Source organism: Dermochelys coriacea, chromosome 1 (genome assembly GCF_009764565.3).
Source record: "Dermochelys coriacea isolate rDerCor1 chromosome 1, rDerCor1.pri.v4, whole genome shotgun sequence".
Lineage (NCBI taxonomy): Eukaryota > Metazoa > Chordata > Testudines > Dermochelyidae > Dermochelys > Dermochelys coriacea.
The window spans coordinates 351,610,045-351,629,897 of NC_050068.2; the positions used below are offsets into that span (position 1 = coordinate 351,610,045).

Genomic DNA, 19,853 nt, shown 5'->3' on the forward strand with positions numbered 1-19,853 from the left:
CCAGGGACGTGGCCCAATGTCCCATGGGACTCGCAGGAACGTGCAGCCCTCAACAGTGGCGTTCAAACCACGTCGGAGGGGACGAGCGGGGATCCCAAAAGCTGCAGCTCTGCACTCGTGTGGGTGCATTTCTGAATCACTCGCTCTCAGGCTGGCCATTCTCAGAGCAGCCCAGGCTCCCATGTGCCCAGAGGGCTAGCCGGGTGCTGGGCACGGGGATGTGGGCATCACATTCACAATACACATATGGTAGAATAGGGAACAGGCTGCCCCAGACATCCTCTTGCCACCATTAGCGTCCCATTGACACAACACCCACTACTAGCCAGGGCTCCAAGGTAACCCGCTGCCAGCTAGAGAACACTGAGACCTACTCGCTGCTGATCAACCTGGCTGGGAACTTGTGGCCCATCCTGCTCCCTTTCCTCCCCTGCCAAGGTGTGGGTGGGGTGACCACAGCACCATCCCCCAATCTCCTCAGGCCAGGGCCAGGGGCTGGCAAGTCTGAGGGATGCTCACAGCATGGCCTGTTCCTGCCTGGATGCATGTGGTGTAACTCTCCCGCCCATCTGTCTCTCTGACCCCCCTGTGGTGTCTGTCTGTTCTTCTGAGAAGCTGGCACCAGCAGCTCCAGCTGGCCCCTGGCCTGGTTGTGCCCGGTGGGAGAGGACCGCCTCCGGCATTCCAGCAGGATGGGGGAGGAAGGCCTGGTCAGCCCCTACCTGCAGAGCTGTCATGTGCGTCACTCTCCAGCCACGGATGGTGCGGTTCACCTCGTAGGCATAGACAATGACCATCAGGAAGGAGATAGCATAGAACATCTGGGCAAGAGAGAAGCTGAGGGTCAGACCCAGCGACAATCCCACCTGCTGGCTTCTGGGCGAGCCAGGCACCCCGCTGGGCCCTCATTCCCACTAGCCTGTCCTGCGTCCCCAGGCCCAGGGTCCTGCTATCAGCGCTGCCCCCAGTAACCCCAGGGGATCTGAGCATGAACCAGCCTGGTAACGACACCACCACAGTTCCAGCGTGAGGCAGGGAAAGGAACCAGCACGTGGGCATGAACCTTGCGCCCCCCTCCCTCACCACATCCACCCCTGCAAAGGCTCCCGCCACTTACTGGGGCCTCCCTCGTGGCTTTCCAGCCATACTGCACAGCAGGGCCTGATGGTGGCCATCTGGGCTGACACACATGGGTTCGAACCGGGGCCATCCAGAGCTGAAAGCACGAGTCACTGCCACCCACCCCAAACAGCCAGGCTCCGGAACTGGGCCCATAGGAGATTCCTGTCCAGCGCGGCCCAGGCAAGACGCGGCCACATGACGCTCTGACGAGCGGGTTACACACGCTCACAGTTGCAGAGCTGGATCGTGGCAGGCAGTGGCACAGAACATTCCTCCAGTAGCCAACAGGCAGAGCCACTCAGTGGTCCCTGGCTACTCTAATAACCCATGACCATGTACCCAAGTCCCCCGCCCACAGGTTAGCTAAGAGGATCCAGGTGGGCTCAGGCTTAGCATTCACAACTGGCTCAGAAAACACAGTTCTTCCCCCGGATCTATGGGAGCAGTGGGGGCTGATCGCTACCACCCCGGTGCAAAGGGCAGTAGTGCAGCAAGTGTCACGTGTCTGGACTGTAGTAACCCATATGCGACCGTGTCTCCTGAAATGTTAATTGAGCAATTGGCTCAAACTGGCTTGGAAAAGACATGGCTGTAATGTTATTGACAGAATTTGTAACCATATAGATCACTCTTGCAATCACTGTTATATATTTGCAGCAAATATTGTACAGAGGTTGTCGTGTGAGGTGTATAAGACAAGGTTATGATTGGCTGGTTATAATTATGCTATCTGTATATGTATATCATTTTTGTATTGAAGTTATGAATATTGGTTCTATGCTGTCTGTATTTCAAACTTATGCTATGCTTCTGGGTGACACCCCAGACAAGCTGGTGTCAGCTCTGCCTAGCTGGCTTGATGGCCCTGGCCCATTAAGGACCATCAACTATACAATTGATCCATTGAGAGAAGGCAGACACGCCTTGGGACTCAGCAAGGTGTGCAGGGACCTGCCTATGGACAGAACTATGAGGGTTTTCCAGGCCATGTGCTGGACATCCTGTCCTTGGGACAAAGAAAGCAGAGACTACATGGCAAGAGACTATAAAAGGCTAATGCCTCATTTCCATCTGGGCTTCAATCCTGCTTCCTGCCTCTGGAGAGACACTGCTACAAACTGAAGCTCTGAACAAAGGACTGAATGACCCATCCCAGCTGTTCTCCAGAGACTTGATTTGAACCTGCAGTTTATTCCATCACTGCTACAAGCCTGAACCAAGAACTTTGCCATGACTGTATGTCACTGATTCCATTTCTCCACTTCTAGCTCTCATCTATATTTTTTTCCTTTTATGAATAAACCTTTAGATTTTAGATTCTAAAGGATTGGCAACAGCGTGATTTGTGGGTAAGATCCGATTTGTATATTGACCTGGGTCTGGGGCTTGGTCCTTTGGGATTGAGAGAACCCTTTTTCTTTTACTGGGGTATTGGTTGTTATAACCATTCATCCCCATAATGAATGGTACTGGTGGTGAAACTGGAGCGTCTAAGGGAATTGCTTGTGTGACTTGTGGTTAGCCAGTGGGGTAAAACCAAAGTCTTCTCTGTTTGGCTGGTTTGGTTTGCCTTGGTGTGCAAAGGAACCCCAGCCTGGGGCTGTAACTGCCCTGCTTTAAGTAATTTGGCCTGAATTGGCACTCTCAGTTGTGCCCCATCAGAGCCAGCATCGTTACAATGGTCACTCAAAACTGTCCGGAAGACCTTCAACCCAGGACCAGAGCAGGCTGGCCCCTTTGAGAGCCGGGCCCATCAGTCGCCATTACTGGAGCTGGCCCGTTAAGGCGTTTTGGGTGGTTGTTGGGTCCCAGGGGGATCTTGTGGCTGGCATGCCAGGGCTCTATAAAGAGCTGAATGGGACTCAAAGCCAGAGGCCCTGCAGGCAGGTGGAGTAGGAGAGAGCAAGCAAGGGGCTGGACACACCACACAGGAGGGGCTGTGAAAGAGGCCCGGGCCCCAGGCCAGTGTTGTCAATAAAGGCAGAAGGAAACCCCACATCTACTGGCATCAACAGGGCAGGGCTCTGGAGCCGTAAAGCCCAGGGAGGGAGCTCAGCTATATCACCCTGGGACACAGGTGAGTGCTCCACCCGGGAAGGGTGAAGGGCTGAGGTGTGTTTAGACTTGTCTTCCCACCCAGGAGGACTTCTTGTGTTGTCCAGATGGTCAAAAGCACCAAATCACCCCATCCACCGAGGGAGACTGCAGGCCAGGGGCAAGAGAGGGGAAAGTGAGGCAGTAATCTGCTCTCAAGCAGGTAAGAACCTGTTACAAAAGGGTAACAATAAATGGTTGTGTATCAAGATGGCAAGTGAGTTCTACAGGGACTGCTATTCTCTCATTTCACATCTACCCCAGTGAGCTGGGATGGCGAGTAAGCTACATGTTCATTAAAGCTGCAGCTTGTATTAAACAGGGAGGACTTGTAAGTCCCAGTGAGGACAGAGAAACCACAACCAAGATTTGGGAGAGGGGTGAGACATGGGCAGAAAAGCACATGAGATTCTGCTGGGGGATGAAAATGCCTCAAATCTGCCTGGGCAACATAACACCAAACCCAGATCCCTGGAGAGAGAAATGGAGGAAGCAGCTCTGGCTGAAAGGGGGTCTGGCTAACAGGTTTGTCCTAGGGCCTAACACTTCTTAGTGGGGGTGTGTGCTAATAGCCAGTGAATCAGACTGAAGCCATAGTGCGACATGGCAGCAGAAACTGATGAATGTCTGGGCTGGGGAGCCCGAGGCCTCGCCTCCCAGAGAAGGGAGGGCTACACCCACGTGGAGGAGCACTTTCAATGCTGAGCGCCATGTCGCTAGCAAGGGACATCAGCTGGAGGGAGTTCAGGGAAGAGAAGCAGAAACCGATGGAGGCAGGAGGGATGGACTCATGTGGGGAGATCAGAAGTGGAATCGGTTTTGCTTGGCCAAGCAATGACTGGGGACAAGGGATGTAACCTGCAGGCAACTGAAGGGCACAAAGTCCAAGGATAGTTCAGTTCCAGGGTGCTCGAGCTCAGGCACCTGGGGCCAAATTTCCAGAGCTGCCGAGTGCTCGGTGCCCAAGGAAGTCAGTGGAGGGCGCAGGCATGCGGCACCTTCTGAAAAGCCAGACCCACAGCGGTGGAGTTGGGCTCTCCAGTTCAGGCCCCAGGGTCCGAGCGGTTATTTAGTGTGATGTGAGCATGGAGCGAGGTGTGATGAGAGGAACCCAGAGAGGGAAGGATCAGGCTAAATATCAGGAATGGCTCCCTGGCAGTAAGAAGCATGAGGCTGCATCTCCTCAGGGCAGGGGCTGAATCTCCATCCTTGTGACCCCTACCTGGGAACAATCCTGGACTGGCCCCTGAAAGAGGGACCTGTTAGGGCTCAAATATCCCCAGAGTAGAGAGCACAGCTCACCACACCACGTGCATAGACAGCATGACACACCCACCCACCCACTCCAGGGCTCATCTGCGCGAACAGTCGCAATCTGCAGCTATACTGGAGGGTGCAGCTTCCAGAGAAACAGCTGCAGCAGCAACTTTCAAGCAGGGCACAATCACCACCAGCCCAGCCTGCATGTCTGCCCACGTGCAATCGCACCTCGTCTGTGCTCACCATGGCCAGCATCAGGCCGTAGGGGCAGAACTCGTAAGCCAGGACAAAGAGTTGGGCTGGAAGGAGCTGGATGGCAGCCGTGATGATCAGCACCAAAGCAGCCAGGAAGTCTGCCAGGGAGAGCAGGAAGAGGGGGAGCAGCTGTGGGGGGGCAACAAGGTTAGTTAGGGAAGATGCTACCAGCAGGGAGTAGCCCTCTTTTCCCCAGCCCCCTCTGGTACACGCCTGCCTCCCTCCCCCTCCCCCTCCGCACCCATTGGTCTCCTTTGTTCTGCATGGTGTGTGGCCCAGAGCAGCATGGACACGCTCCTCTGCCCTCCCCTGAATGGGATGTCCTCCTGGCCTGAGAAGAGCACTGGGGCACCCAGAGCCCAGAGATGGAGGCAGGGCCTGGAGGCGTGGGAGGGGGGCTCCTCTCCAGTCAGGGAGCAGGATAAGAACGGAGAGCCTTTGGAAACAGTGAGGTGAGCTGAGCTTTGCTGCTGCATCCATGCGCCCGTTCGACGGTGATGGAGGCACGTCACCAAGAGGCTGCCCCATCTCACTCGGCCTCCGCCCTGCCTGCTGTCACCAGAGGATCTGCGGCCTCCCTGCAGCCCACCCATCCAGTATCTCCAATACAGAAGTGCTGCTGCCAAGCGAGAGGAGGCTCCTCAAACATGGCTGCTGCTGCATGAGTCTCCCTCCGCACAGCTCAGCCCTGCCTCCTCCCATATCCCCACTGCCACCAATACATGCAACACTCTTCCTAAAACCCCGTCTCTTCCCACTTGTGCCCCATCCTCATGCCACCCCTGTGCCTGGAGGGGGGAGGAACAGGCCAAGGAGAGCTGGCATGGATTAGGTGCTGCAGCCAAACCGTAATTCCAGCAACCAATGAGCACTCAAAGCAAACCAGGCCATGGGGCAGGGCCAGCCTAGTGCAGTTGTTGCCCCACTCCTCCTTTCCCTGACTCAAACGGACTGGGTGTATGATGGGGCCATTACTGATCTCTGAAGACTGTCCTTAGAAGCTGCCACCTAACTGAGTCCCCTGCAGAGATACATCAGACCAGCTTCTGTCTGGTGTCAGGATGTACCCATGTAGCTGGGCAGCAGGGGCACTGAAAACCCCATGAATTATGGGGTTTTCCCATGACCCACAGCTGCTCCAGCTAAACACCAAGAAACACAGAACTAAAGAAATGGGTATTCCTGGGTTGGCCAGGGCTGTGGTGACCTGGCCACAGGATTAGGATAGACTATTATGGGGCAGGATTAAAAACCCTTGGGCTGAAAAGCTCCGTGAGATCGCACACTCTCCAATTCTCTAAAAATCCAGGGAGTCTCAAGTCTGCAACAGACCTGGCTATGGAAGCATCTCCTCCTGAGGGTGGATACAGCAAGGACCGAGCTGCTGCCGACGAGGCTGAAATGGAAATACAGGCAACTGTTAGTCTCCGTTGCACACGGCCAGCCGTGCATGGTATCTACCCATTAATCTGCACACAGCACAGCTAACATCCCCTGTAATCTCTCCTTGAGCCTGGGCTCAGACACAGGATCTGGGTCTTGGGGAGGTCCCCGCTTTGCATCCAGTCTCCCAGCTGGGATATCTGAAGTGCAAGGCACTTGTGTGAGTCACCAGCAGCTGGTTTCCGAGCTGGGAAAAGGATCGGAGTCCCAAACCCTCCTGCCTCCCAGCCCGTAACATCCCATCGTCTCTCCATCCTGGTCACCCTGGGGTGCCGGAGTCCGGGTGCCAGCGCTCCCTGTTGCAGTGGGGCTCACGCTGGTTCCTAGACTGCACAGAGAAGAGCCACAGGACAGTGGGGATTGGAAAGGAGCTGGTGTGTGGCAACGGAAAAGCACTGAGGGGGGTGGCTTCCTGCTGCCTCCTGCTAGTGGATTCATGCCCCAGCAGCCTTGACACGAGCCCTGCTGTAGGCTCAGTGGTGAGCTGGAGCCAGTTTGCACGGGTTCGCGGGAGCCGGTTGTTGTCCCACAAGGGACAACCGGTTCTAAAAGGGCTTCTAAATTTAACAATGGGCCAAAAGTAGCCCCTTAGGCGCCGACTCCGTCGGTGCTCTGGGGCTGGAGCACCCACAGGGAAAATTTGGTGGGTGCAGAGCACCCATCGGCAGCTCCCCACTCCAGCTCACCTCCGCTCCGCCTCCACCTCCTCCCATGAACGCGCCGCCCCACTCTGCTTTTCCGCCCCCCGCCGGCTTCCCACGAATCAGCTGATCCACGGGAAGCCGGGGGGGCGGGCGGGGAAGCAGAGCGGGTCGGCGCGTTCAGGGGAGGAGGTGGAGGCGGAGCGGAGGTGAGGTGAGCTGGGGCCGAGCGTGGGGTGGGGAGCTGCCGGTGTGGGCTCTGCACCCACCAAATTCTACCCGTGGGTGCTCCAGCCCCGGAGCACCCAGGGAGTCGGTGCCTAAGGCGCCTCTTTTGATGTGATCAGTGGGGGAGCGGCCGCTCCCCCTGCTGCCCCCCTAGCTAAGCTACCCCACCCCTAGGAGCCAGAGGGACCTGCCGGATGCTTCCTGGGAGCTGCCCCAGGTAAGCACCACTGGGATTCCCCACCTCGCCCCCCGGCAAGTCCCTCTGGCTCTTAGGGGCAGGGTGAGGTGGGTTGCCGATTCTGGGGGCAGTCAGGGGACAGGGCTGGATGAGGCAGGGGTTCTGGGGGGGGAGGGGGTCAAGGAATGTGGGAGGTTGCATGGGGAAGGAGTCCCAAGGGTGGGGGCAGGGCAGGAGTCCCGGGGGGCAGGGGCGGGCCACGACCCCCTCGTGGGGTGAGGAGGGAACTGGTTGTTAAGATTTTGGCAGCTCATGACTGTGTAGGCTGCTCACTTACCGGAGAGAGGGGCCCTGGGATGTTAGGGGACATGGTGGTCTCCAGAAGGAAAGGTGGATTCCACAGTTCCCTCCCGCTGTGGACAGGATGAAGGGCAAAACCCTGGGGCTGGGGATAATGCATCCCCAATGACCTTTGCAAGCTGGATGCAGGAGCACCCAGGGTCTGCTCTGGTGGTACCCTGCGGTCAGACCCCAGGTATCACTGTGGCCTGGGACCTACACTGGCACTGCCTGGCTACCTGAGAGCACCCCCCAGAATTGGCTCTGTCCTGCATGCGTCCCTAGTGTAGGGATAAGAGCAGAGGCCTTGATGACACAGATATCAGAGCTCTTACGTTATCTTCCTACAGAAGGGAGGCAGCAGCTGCATGGGGCTACCAGGGGAAAGAGCTTGGCAACTGACCATGAGCAAAGCACATCCACATTGGCCTCTGTCTATCCTGACCCCAGCAGGTCTTGGGACAGACCTCAGGTAACTGGACCCACCTCAGAGATAAGGCCACCAGGTAGACGCAAGTCAGCACAAAGATCTAAAAGGAGAAAGGGAGATGACAAAGGGTTAATCAGGAGTCCCGTGGTCTTGATTCAATTCCTCCCCAATGCAAGCGGAGGCTCTGCCCCCCACTGCTCCGTGGGGGCCCTGCCTGAGCCTGGCAACAGCACATCCCCGCCCGAGGGCCCTCCACCCTCCCTGCCAGGTTACCAGCAGGGAACTTGCCCCAGCTGAGCCAGCTGTTTGTCAGTGGAACAGAGCAAGACATTGAACCCTGGGCAGGCTCCATTCAGCTCAGCAGTGTAAACAGCCGGAGACAGGGAAGTGCGGGGAGGGGAGGAAGGGGCTCTAACTTCCATCAGGGACACACTAGAAATTAAGCAGGAAAGACCTTGGTTTAACAGCACAGGCAGGGAGCAGTGCGTGTTACAAGCTGCGTGCAAAGAGCCCATGCTAGGGCATGCGTTGCTGCGGGCAAGGACGCTCACCAGCTGGCTTGCAATGCTGCCCATGGAGCAGGCTAAGGTATCTGATGGAAAATGGGTTTTCAGACAGAATTAAAAAACCAATTCTGGTTGGGTGGGTAGAATCAATTTTTTTTTTCAATAAAGCCTTGAGTTCTTGGCATAAAAATAAACCTGATGGTTTGGGGGGGGGGGCGGAAGAGGAAGAACTGGTTTTGTTTGGGGGTTTGGTTTGTTTTACACCAATAATGGCTTAGAAAACAAGGCTTTTGTAGGGTTGATTTTTAAATCTGGAGCTCACACAAGGCATCATTTGGTATTTTTCAACCAGCTCCAGGAGCTGTTTGAGAGAAACATGGTGACTTCTCCCAGACTCTCCTTGGACACAGCACAAGGAGGAATAGATAGTATTGGTGCCTGATGCTTTGCTATTATCAGCAGGCCTGGGAAAAACCGATCTGATGATTGTAACGATGCTGCCTCTGGCAGGACACGATGGAGAATATCAATTCAGGACAAACTGCTTTGAGCAGGGCAATCACAGCCTAAGGCTGGGGTCTCTCCACTTCTAAGGCAAACCAAACCAGCTAGACAGAGGACTTCAGTTTCACCCCACTGGCTACCCATACGTCACATAAGCAATTCCCTTAGACACTCCAGTTTCCCAATATCACCACCAGTGCCACTCGTTATGGGGATGAATGATTATGAAAACCAATGCCCCAGTAAAAGAAAAAAGGTTCTCTTGATCCCAAAGGACCAAGCTCCAGACCCAGGTCAATATACAAGTCAGATCTTACTCACAAATCACGCTGTTGCCAATCCTTTAGAATATAAATAAACCTTTAGATTTTAAAAAAGAAAAAAATATAGATGAGAGCTAGAATTGGTGAAATGGAATCAATTCCATACAGGAATGGCAAAGTTCTTGGTTCAGGCTTGTAGCAGTGATGGAATAAACTGCAGGTTCAAATCAAGTCTCTGGAGAACATCCCCAGCTGGGATGGGTCGTTCAGTCCTTTGTTCAGAGCTTCAGTTTGTAGCAAGGTTCCTCCAGAAGTAAGAAGCAGGATTGAAGACAAAATGGAGGGGTTTCCAGGGCCTTTTATATCCTCTGGCATGTGGCTTGTGCTTTCTTTGTCTCAAATACAAGCTGCCCAGCCATGGCTTGAAAGCCTCAGAGTTCTGTCCATAGGCATGTCCCTGCTTTCCTTGCTGAGTCACAAGGTGTATCTGCCTTCTATCAATGGGTCAGGCAGTTGTATAGCTGATGGTCCTTAATGGGCCATCAAGCAGGCTAGACAGTGCTGACGCCAACTTGTCTGGGGTGTCACCCAGAAGCATAGCACAACTTTGTATACAGACAGTATAGAGCCACTACTTATAACTTTAAATACAAAAATGATACATGCATACAGATAGCATCATCATAACCTTACTTGACCTCCTTTGTACAAGATTTGGTGCCACTACAGGATCCTGGTCACAACAATGGCCTATATGGTCATAGTTCACCTCAATAACATCACCCCCCCCATGCAAAATTGATGCAGGAACGGATGACAAACATCACTGATTGCATCCCAAGAGCTCCCCATCCTGTGTTCTGTCTCACTACAGCAAGTATTGGTGTATAACGGAAATGGTTTATCAAAGTCATGTTCAATAACATGATTGAATCTCTTTACAAACTCAAGGTAAAACTTGGTTAGAACAATATTGGATTGCAGCAGGGTTCCTGTATGTCTCTTGCCAAGAGCTAAAGAACATAGCTACTTTATCCATACAAGCTCTGGTAAATGTTTGGAACACAATTAATATCAAGTTAATGAAGATATTAATGTTGTTCATAGTACAGGAATCTTAGTATTTACCCGTGAAAGCAATATGGCAGCGTGCCTCAGTTTCCCTTTTTGCACAGTACTTCAAGTCTGGAATGTCTTTTCTCCTGTGAAAAGTTCCAAGACTGGTTACAGCCACTAACTGTGAAACATCTAGGAATCTGGTGGCACCTTAAAGACTAATAGATTTATTTGAGCATAAGCTTTCATGGGTAAAAACCTCACTTCTTCAGATGCATCTGCATCACAAGGTCTTTTAACAAAGTGTGTTCTTAGGTATCACTCTTAAGGGGTTTTCCAAAATATTAGGCACATTTTATATTTTTACAATTCTTGGTATTAGCAACACATTAGTTACAAAAAATCAACATTAGCAATAACAACACATTCATTGCAAGTGTCCATTTACAATCATTTTTGTCATGCCACACCTCTGGCTCAATACCATTAGGGATTTGGGATTTTAGGGTTAACCTGTGGCTTTCCTTTGCAAAATTAAGGTCTCTCTTTCCTCCTTGTCCTGAAAGATCAAACCCTGATTTCTCTTGCTTAACAGAATTCACTGGCTGATTGGGTGTGCTCTCTGTGCGAACAGCAATGAGCAAGTTTCAGAATAGCAGCCGTGTTAGTCTGTATCTGCGAAAAGAACAGGAGTACTTGTGGCACCTTGGAGACTAACAAATTTATTTGAGCATAAGCTTTCATGAGCAAGTCTTTCTTCTCCCGGTCAGTCAGGTAATTTGCATCAACACAGACAGGAGCCTGTTCACCAGTTTTCAGATCCTTAACTGCTACCAATTCCATACGGCTGTACTCTGTCTTACAGAGATATGGCATAAATCCAAAGCATGAGGGTGAGTGTTTGCTTGCTCTCTCCTGCACCCTCAAGCATTCAGCTCTAACCCTGTTCTGCTCAGAAACACCAGGAACCAAACCTGTCCTCAGACCCTGAAGCACAGACCTTTTGGAAACTATCCTCACTGGATAGTTGATCCGATGAAGTGAGCTGTAGCTCACGAAAGCTTATGCTCACATAAATTTGTTAGTCTCTAAGGTGCCACAAGTCCTCCTTTTCTTTTTGCGAATACAGACTAACACGACTGCTACTCTGAAACCTATCCTCACTGGATCTTTCAACAGGAAAGTCAGTGGATCCATTCACCACAGAAAATGTCTGGCTGTTAGGAACCTAAACTTTCATGATTAAATCACTTTCCCACCCTTCAGTTGCCGTAAACTGCTTGCAACTACTACCCATGAGGATTCTTTTCCCTAGGGGCTTCTTTAAGCAACAATTCACCCCTCGCAGAAATTCTGCCCTTACCCTCTTCACCTAGAGCTTGCTCTACAGGAACATTCCCCTGAGTGACAACAGACTCTTGCTGGGTCTCACTTGCATCCAGAATCACCTTTGGCTCATCAGGTGGATTCCTACACAATCCCCTTTCAAAAAGAAAAGGAGAACTTGTGGCACATTAGAGACTAACATTTATTTGAGCATAAGCTTTCGTGAGCTACAGCTCACTTCATCGGACGTAGCTCACGAAAGCTTATGCTCAAATAAATCTGTTAGTCTCTAAGGTGCCGCAAGTCCTCCTTTTCTTTTTGTGAATACAGACTAACACGGCTGCTACTCTGAATCCCCTTTCAGGCAAACTGCTAGATTTCATAGTCAAAAAGTCAGAAGCATTCTCCTTCTCCTTGCCACACACAAGCTCAGGAATCTTTTCCTTCTTGCTACAAGTTTCCAAACTGTCAGTAGATAACACAATCAAATCACCTTTCTGCTCTCCTTGTGCCCCAGCTAGGGTATCACCCTGGTCAGACAGTGTCACTAAACCCTTTTCCAGCCACACATTAGCAACAGGCAAAATACAAGCACCAGAATTGTCTGGTCTCTGGGATTTTGCTAGGACACTAACTGGATGCGACCTAGTTACAGGGCCATTCTCCCGAGTAGACACAAACTTAGGGCCATTCCCTTCCTGGGCTTTAGTTGAATCCAGAACCAGCTCTGAGACAACTGCACTATTCTCAACCATCACAGGCTGAAAGACACCTTCTATCTGTGCCACACACGAAGAAGAGATGAAGAAACCTTCCCCTTTAACAGACACACAGCTTGGGATCTCATTCCCCTGGTCCCAGCACACAGGGCTGTTCACAGACAACTGCTTGGAGACCGGGGTAGCTCCCTCCATAGGCAAGTCAATACCCCCATAGACAGTGGCACATTTCCTTCACTGTCACACTTCTCCACACAGGCAATACTCATCTTCCACTCTCCTCGCCTTCTCAAACTGCTGACTAGACAAAGCCATCAGCTCACAAGGCTGCCTAGGCTCATCCAAAAGTTCTTTGCCTTCCTCAACTAGGGCTTTAACTAGGACCATTCACTTTAATCTGCTCCTGAGAAACATTTTCCTGACCAATGAGATCTTTCTGTGCTTGATCTAATTCCAGATTCACTTCTAAGTCATTAGACAGATGTTTAGAAACTTCATTCACAGACAAACTGCTTTTTTGCACAGGCAAACATTTGGAGAAACCCTCCCCAGGCAAATCATTGCCCATAATAGACAGAGGTTTAAGATCATTCCTTTCCTGTGACTAGCTACCTGAACTGAACACAGCTTTAATATCTTCCCCAATCAAAAGATCCTTAGGCAATAACTTCCTTACACCAGCTAGAACTTCATGCTTACTACCATCCCATTCAAGGTGGATTCTGGCTAAAGGCAGGCTTACAGTAAACTCAGAGGACTCCAACATTCACACTCTGATTTGGTAAGTAATCTTCCTCTTGACAAGATCTGCTTTAACAAGGGTGATGTTAGAAGCTATAATTTTTCCTAAACAGCTTTTATCATTGACTTCTACACTCTCTATGAATTTTCCATTACCACTTCCATATATAGCACTGGCACAATTTATGGAGTCACCTTCTACTGAACTTACAGTAACAGCATTTACATAAAAGGTGGCAGTGTTGGGGTACATTTGGTTACACCCAGACAACTGCTCAGAGTCATACAACATACCAACATTGTTATAAACTGGACTTTCAAGAGGATACAGTTTCTGCTGTTCTTCCCTTGCTTTTTTGACTTGGAGCCTAAGTCTGGCAACCGTTTCCTCAGCAGCCATTTGCCTTCTACGAGCCCTTTCCTCTCATCAGCCTCCTTCAGTCTTTCAGCAGCTTTTCTTTCCAATTCAGCATTCCTTTCCTTAGCTTCTTTTTCTAATTCAGCATTCTTTTGCTATTCCAGCAATCGAATGTCTGCTCATCTCTGTTCATGCTCAAGTTTCAGTTTACTTGCTGTTTTGCATTATTATTGCTTCTGCAGCATCAGATATGGGCTGTGCTCCTGCCTTCTGATCACTGGCCATTAACAGATCTTTCAGTTCTTAATTTGTAGCTTTATTTTTAAAGCTTATCCCCTTTTCTGAACACATCTTTCAGGGCTTTTTTTGTCAAGACCCTCCTATGCTCTTTGCTCACCCATTGCAACTGCTCTTTAACCAACAAAACTCTCAATACCAAAATTCAAATTTGGATAGTGTGGGGTATGGACCAAAAGCTTAACTGAACTGGTTCTGTGAATCCAAGCATGACTATGCTACTGTAACGATGCTGGCTCTGGTGGGACACAACTGAGAGTATTGATTCAGGACAAATTACTTAGAGTAGGGCAGTCACAGCCCAAGGCTGGGTGTCCTTATTAACTAAGGCACCAAACCAGCCAAACAGAGAGGACTTCGGTCTCACCCCACTGGCTAATCAGAATTCACACAAGCAATTCCCTTAGACACTCCAGTTTCCCAGTATCACCACCAGTGCCACTCGTTATGGGGATGAATGATTATGAAAACCAATACCCCAGTGGGGGGGGAAAAAAAAAAGAAAAGAAAAAATTCTCTCGATCCCAAAGGACCAAGCCCCTGACCTAGGTCAATATACAAGTCAGATCTTACCCACAAATCACGCTGTTGCCAATCCTTTAGAATCTAAAATCTAAAGGTTACTCATAAAAGAAAGAAATGTAGATGAGAGCTAAAATTGGTGAAATGGAATCAATTACATACAGTAATGGCAAAGTTCTTGGTTCAGGCTTGTAGCAGTGATGGAATAAACGGCAGGTTCAAATCAAGTCTCTGGAGAACATCCACAGCTGGGATGGGTCATTCAGTGCTTTGTTCAGAGCTTCAGTTTGTAACAAGGTTCCTCCAGATGTAAGAAGCGGGACTAAAGACAAAATGGAGGGGTTTCCAGGGCCTTTTATATCCTCTGCCATGTGGTTTGTGCTTCCTTTGTCTCAAATACAAGCTGCCCAGCCATGGCTTGAAAACCTTAGAGTTTTGTCCATAGGCATGTCCCTGCATGCCTTGCTGAGTAACAAGGCATGTCTCTCAATGGGTCAGTTGTATAGTTGATGGTCCTTAATGGGCCATCCAGCAGGCTAGGCAGTGCTGATGCCAAGTTGTCTGGGGTGCCACCCAGAAACATAGCCCAAGTTTGAACTACAGACAGTATAGAGCCAATACTTATAACTTTAAATACAAAAATGATACATGCATACAGATAGCAAAATCAAAACAAGCAAATCATACCGTCCTCATAGACGCCTTACTTGACCATCTTTGTACAAGATTTGGTACCACTACAGGATCTTGGTTGCAACAATGGCCTATACGGTCACGATTCGTGTCAATAACGTCACAAAGATCCTGGTGCGTGATAGTCTCCCAGCAAAGGGACATTCCAAATGAAGCAGGATAAAGGGCCGGAATAGAGAACAATCCTGCCCTGGCCTCTGGAGCTTGGACAGAGAAGGTCTTAATCCTCTGCAATCACTGTGTGTGCATGAAGAGGAGTAGGTGGTGGGTGGTGACTTGGCTCTGGTACCCTGTCCTACCAGTATTCTAGGTGGGGTTTCCCCAGCTTCTGCTGGGCTAGCTCAGGAGAACAGCACAAAGAGGTTTCCAGGGTGAGAGAGAGGAGCAAAAGTTGCTCGATTCCCCCTTCAGTGTCTCTGGGAGACCAGCAAGAACTCCTGCTCTGGAGTTTGCTCCCCCTCATTCCCAGACCGGGGTGCAGCCCCCTCCTCCCCTGCTAACAGCGGACATGGCTGATTGCTGTAAGGCAAGGAGCAGCCTCGCTTTAGCCTCAGCCCATGTGGAATTCATGGGATGTTCTCCTGCCAGCATCGCTGAATCATGCAGAATCCTTTCCCTCTGCCTTGTGTGGGTCACAGCAGCCTGGGAATGGGGAGTTCCCGAGAGCAGCTTTTTGCTACATCATAACAACAGGTTTCAGAGTAGCAGCTGTGTTAGTCTGTATTCGCAAAAAAGAAAAGGAGTACTTGTGGTACCTTTGTTAGTCTCTAAGGTGCCACAAGTACTCCTTTTCTTTTTTGCTACATCTCGTCTCTGAAATTCTGTGTTTGGCATGGTGTGGCCCCCAGAACAGTGCAGCTTTCCCCCATTTACAGATGGAGAGAAAATGAGCCATGAAGGGACAGAGAGGGTTGAATGACTCAGACAGACACAACTAAAGCTCCCGGAGAGACAGGCCATCCTACAACCCCTTTGGAGGACAGAGACACTGAATCCTGGTAAGAAAGAGCTAGGTTGACAGGCACAAAGCAGAAGCTACAAGCTCTGAGAAATGCAGCTCAGTTCCAGAGAGAAAACACAATCCATCATCTTCTGCACAGCACAAGCAGGAGCCCTACAGCAGGCACTTTGCAGCCGGGAAATACATCAGATCCACCTCCCTGCAGGCTGTCAGTTCTCAGGTGGATGCAGGAGTGTCCCCTGAGCCCATCTACATTGGACATACTGTTCAGTGCATGGGGAGGTGACCTGCTGGCTTCTACTGAGCCAGTGAGTGGGCAACATGGGCTCTGAAGGGCACCTTTGCAGAGCCCATGTCGTTTTGCTGGGGTCTCTACAGCTCTGGTTCGTGCGTGTAGGTTGGTACCTTGTCGTTGGACAGCGCTGCTGCACTGTCCCCTCGACTCGCTGCCTCCATGCCGATTGTAGCCTCTTCTGTTGATTCCAGAGCAAAAAGCCTCCCAGCTCCTCCTCCTGGGCTGGGCTCCTGCAGGCGGTGGTGGTGCTCAGCACCGAGGGGCCTCTCTCCCTCGCAGGTTGCTGTTGACTGAACTGCTGCTGTAACCTTTGCTTGTTTGGTTTGTTCCACACCCCTGTCACGGGGAGGGGGTAGTGCCTGGAGAGTGTGGCTGGAGTAACCTGCCCAGCCAGCCTTCCACTGGCTCACAAAGGGGCAGAGGCAGAAGCCTTCCCTTGATGCCCAGCGGCCTCCCAGAGCAACCCGGAGCCACCATGGCTGGATCAAGGTGGGGATTAGACACCAGGCCCAAGCCGCTGAGTCCACAGGGATTGCAAGAGGGGACAAGTCACATCTCTCTGTGCATGTCGCAGCACCCCAGACTCCCACCCACGTCCCCTCTACATCACCCAGGGAGGAGGCGGGGGCTGAGATAACTCACAAGATGAGGGGCCAGAGAGGAACACTGCCAACACCCCCCCCCAAAAAACAACAACCCTAAGACCGTGTAAAAGGTGCAAAATTCAACACTAGCCGCCCCTCCCCCGCTTCCTTTCACTCACACCTTCCCCAGTTCCCGAGCATGCACCGCACAGCCGCTCAGCCCAATGCGTGGGTGCAAGTCTTACAACACCTCTCACAACTGCTCTGAATTTAACCCCGTTTCAGTGCCACTCAACTTCCCCTGCTCTTGTGGCTCAGGCTGGGGTTTGTCGCAGGGCTGGTGACAACACGTCACATACAGCACTTTACAGCCGGCGCCCCACTTCCCTGCCATGGGTGAACATGATCTCCACGCTACAGCAGCAGGAACGAAGGCCAGAGCGAGGAAGGGAGTCTCAGCTCCCGGCCCCAAGGCACAGGACACCAGGCTGCCTCCAGAGACGGTTTCATTGGCTCCTCGTGGGCGTGGCCACAGCTGTGAACAGGAACAGTGTGTGCAGGCTGAGTGGGGCTCTGTGCTGTCAGGACATGCCAGCAGAATCAGTCTGAACATGACTGAAATTGGACCAGTCGGAGGAGGGCAGCTGAGAGAAGAGGCCTTCGAGGACAGGACGGAGGCCAGGCAGCAAGCGGATGTTACGAACGTAGGAAAGGCAAATCTGGCCGTGTTGGCCAGGAACATGCAGAAGGAAATTCACACGATAATGCAAAGGAAAAGACTGCATGTTTAATGAGGCCCGTGTTTCACAACAGTTGGCACATGACTTCATACACACACACAAACCCTTCAATAAAAACATCCCCAATGGTGCGTGGCGAAGGATGTCTGTGCAAAGCCCCACCCAGCTGCAGCTCTCCAAGTGGGAGGAGGGCAGAGACTTATGCTGAGTCACTTACTGGCCCAATCACAGGATTGGGAGCCAGGAACACCCAAGAACCTGATCTCTTCTGATACCACCTCCCTTTGCAGATTTGGGCAGGTCCCAGGCTCTCTGCCTCAAATCTCCCCCGGTTGGGAGATGGAATAATCCTTCTCTTCTGGGCAGTGCTTTAAGGGATGTAAAGCACCACACTGCAGAAAAGGGGAAGCTAGATGGGGTGGGATCTGAGTTACTACAGAAAATTCTTTCCGGGTATCTGGCTGGTGAATCTTGCCCATATGTTCAGGGTTCAGCTGGTCACCATATTTGAGGTTGGGAAGGAATTTTCCTCCAGGGCAGATTGGAAGAGGCCCTGGAAGTTTTTTGCCTTCCTCTGTAGCATGGGGCACGGGTCTCTTGCTGGAGGATTCTCTGCACCTTGAAGTCTTTAAACCACGATTTGAGGACTTCTATAGCTCAGACATAGGTGAGAGGTTTTTCACAGGAGTGGGTGTGAGAGATTCTGTGGTGTGTTGTGCAGGAGGTCGGAGTAGATGATCATAATGGTCCCTTCCGATGAAGTGAGCTGTAGCTCACGAAAGCTTATGCTCTAATAAATTTGTTCGTCTCTAAGGTGCTACAAGTATTTTTTGCGAATACAGACTAACATGGCTGCTACTCTGAAACCTTCTGACCTTAGTATCTATGAATCTAGTGGGATCATTATTGAAGTTTGAAAGCCACCTTCTGCCTCCTGGCAGTCTGTGCTAACTTGTCATAACTTCCGTCAACCCGGCTGAGGAGCCCCAGAGGGCTTCCAGAGCAGCAACACCGCTACATGGAATGGTTTGGGCTCAGAGCCTGTCTGTTCACCAGCGGCCACGTTCTCAGTACAAAACTCCCTTGCCGTGCTGCTGACCCCAGGAAAGGGACATTGGGGGGGGGGGGCAGCTGGATTATGTATATTTGAGAGGAGAACAAATGAAACCTAAGACAGAGCATTTCCAGCAGCAGGGCAGGGCTTTCCCACTTCCAGGTAACCTGTTGCTTCTCAGCCATAGCAGAGCAGTGGCAGCTCCATTGAGTCCACACAGCAAGTCCATGCAGAAAGACACCATTCACCCAGCAGTAAGATGATGAAGTCAGGACCAGCACTGAAGGCAGAAGACTCAATCTACTCAACTCTGCTACTCCCTTTTACTTATGTATTAACATATGGCCTCATTGCACCAGACTGTTGGTTAACACCCTATACAACACCAACTTCTCACAGACCCTCATGCTCAGTACGCTGCAGCTCACACTGTCAGACATACTTCTATTTTTAAGTCAAAATAAGCCAAGATTGAAGAAAATCAGTTTCGGAGTGTTAAAGTTATGAACATTTCAAGTCAGTAAGTTGAAACTTCTGGGTTTAGATCAATTCAAACTCGGAGCGGTTGGCACCGTTGCAGAGCCAGGAAGAATTTTAGCTTTGATTCTGTCTGATCTGTAAGCGCTGGCTGGCGGCTTGCTCGTGATTCTGAGAGCAGCCCTTGTTCCACTGCAGATTAGAGCATGCACAGCTGAATAGCAGGGGCCAGCACCCAGGCTCAGTGCTGCGGGGCCATGAGTACTAGTCACCAAAGCTTAGAATCATAGGACTGGAAGGGACCTCAATAGGTCTTCTAGTCCAGTGCCCTGCACTCAAGGCAGGACTAAGTATTATCTAGATCAGATTATCTTATAAATTAAAAACACCTTTTTATATATTTAACACCATTATAAATGCTGAGGCAAAGTGCGGTTTAGGGCAGAGGCTCACAGCTCATGACCCCATGTAATAACCTCGCAATCCTGAGGGGTCCCAACCCCCCGTTTGAGAACCCCTAATCCAGACCATTCCTGATGGGTGTTTGTCCAACCTGCTCTTAAAAATCTCCAATGACGGAGATTCCACAACCTCCCTGGGCAATTTATTCCAGTGCTTAACCATCCTGACAGTTAGGAAGTTTTTCCTAATGTCCAACCTAAACCTCCCTTGCTGCAATTTCAGCCCATTGCTTCTTGTCCTATTCTCAGAGGTTAAGAACAACAATTTTTCTCCCTCCCCCTTGTAACATTTTAAGTACTTGAAAA

The 19,853-nt window shown here is 50.9% G+C and overlaps 1 protein-coding gene across 13 annotated transcripts in view; it reads right to left on the bottom strand.

Annotated features, from left to right (window-relative positions):
- GCC1 (GRIP and coiled-coil domain containing 1) overlaps nucleotides 1-19,853 on the bottom strand; it is a 52,843-nt gene that overhangs the window by 22,240 nt on the left and 10,750 nt on the right. For 7 of the 13 annotated variants that reach the window (XR_006276398.1, XR_006276400.1, XR_006276401.1 and 4 more), the window contains exons 3-6: nucleotides 8,047-8,090; nucleotides 6,064-6,127; nucleotides 4,705-4,860; nucleotides 723-821 (exon numbers count right to left, since the gene is read on the bottom strand). Coding sequence is in view for 9 of the 13 variants with exons in the window: in XM_043500047.1 (XP_043355982.1) it covers nucleotides 723-821; nucleotides 4,705-4,860; nucleotides 6,064-6,127; nucleotides 8,047-8,090 (363 nt within the window). In the remaining 4 variants the exon portion in view is untranslated. Of the gene's footprint in view, nucleotides 1-722; nucleotides 822-4,704; nucleotides 4,861-6,063; nucleotides 6,128-8,046; nucleotides 8,091-16,341; nucleotides 18,091-19,853 lie in introns of those variants that run through there. The other 6 variants (XM_043500062.1, XM_043500086.1, XM_043500075.1 and 3 more) reach the window with 3 other exon arrangements.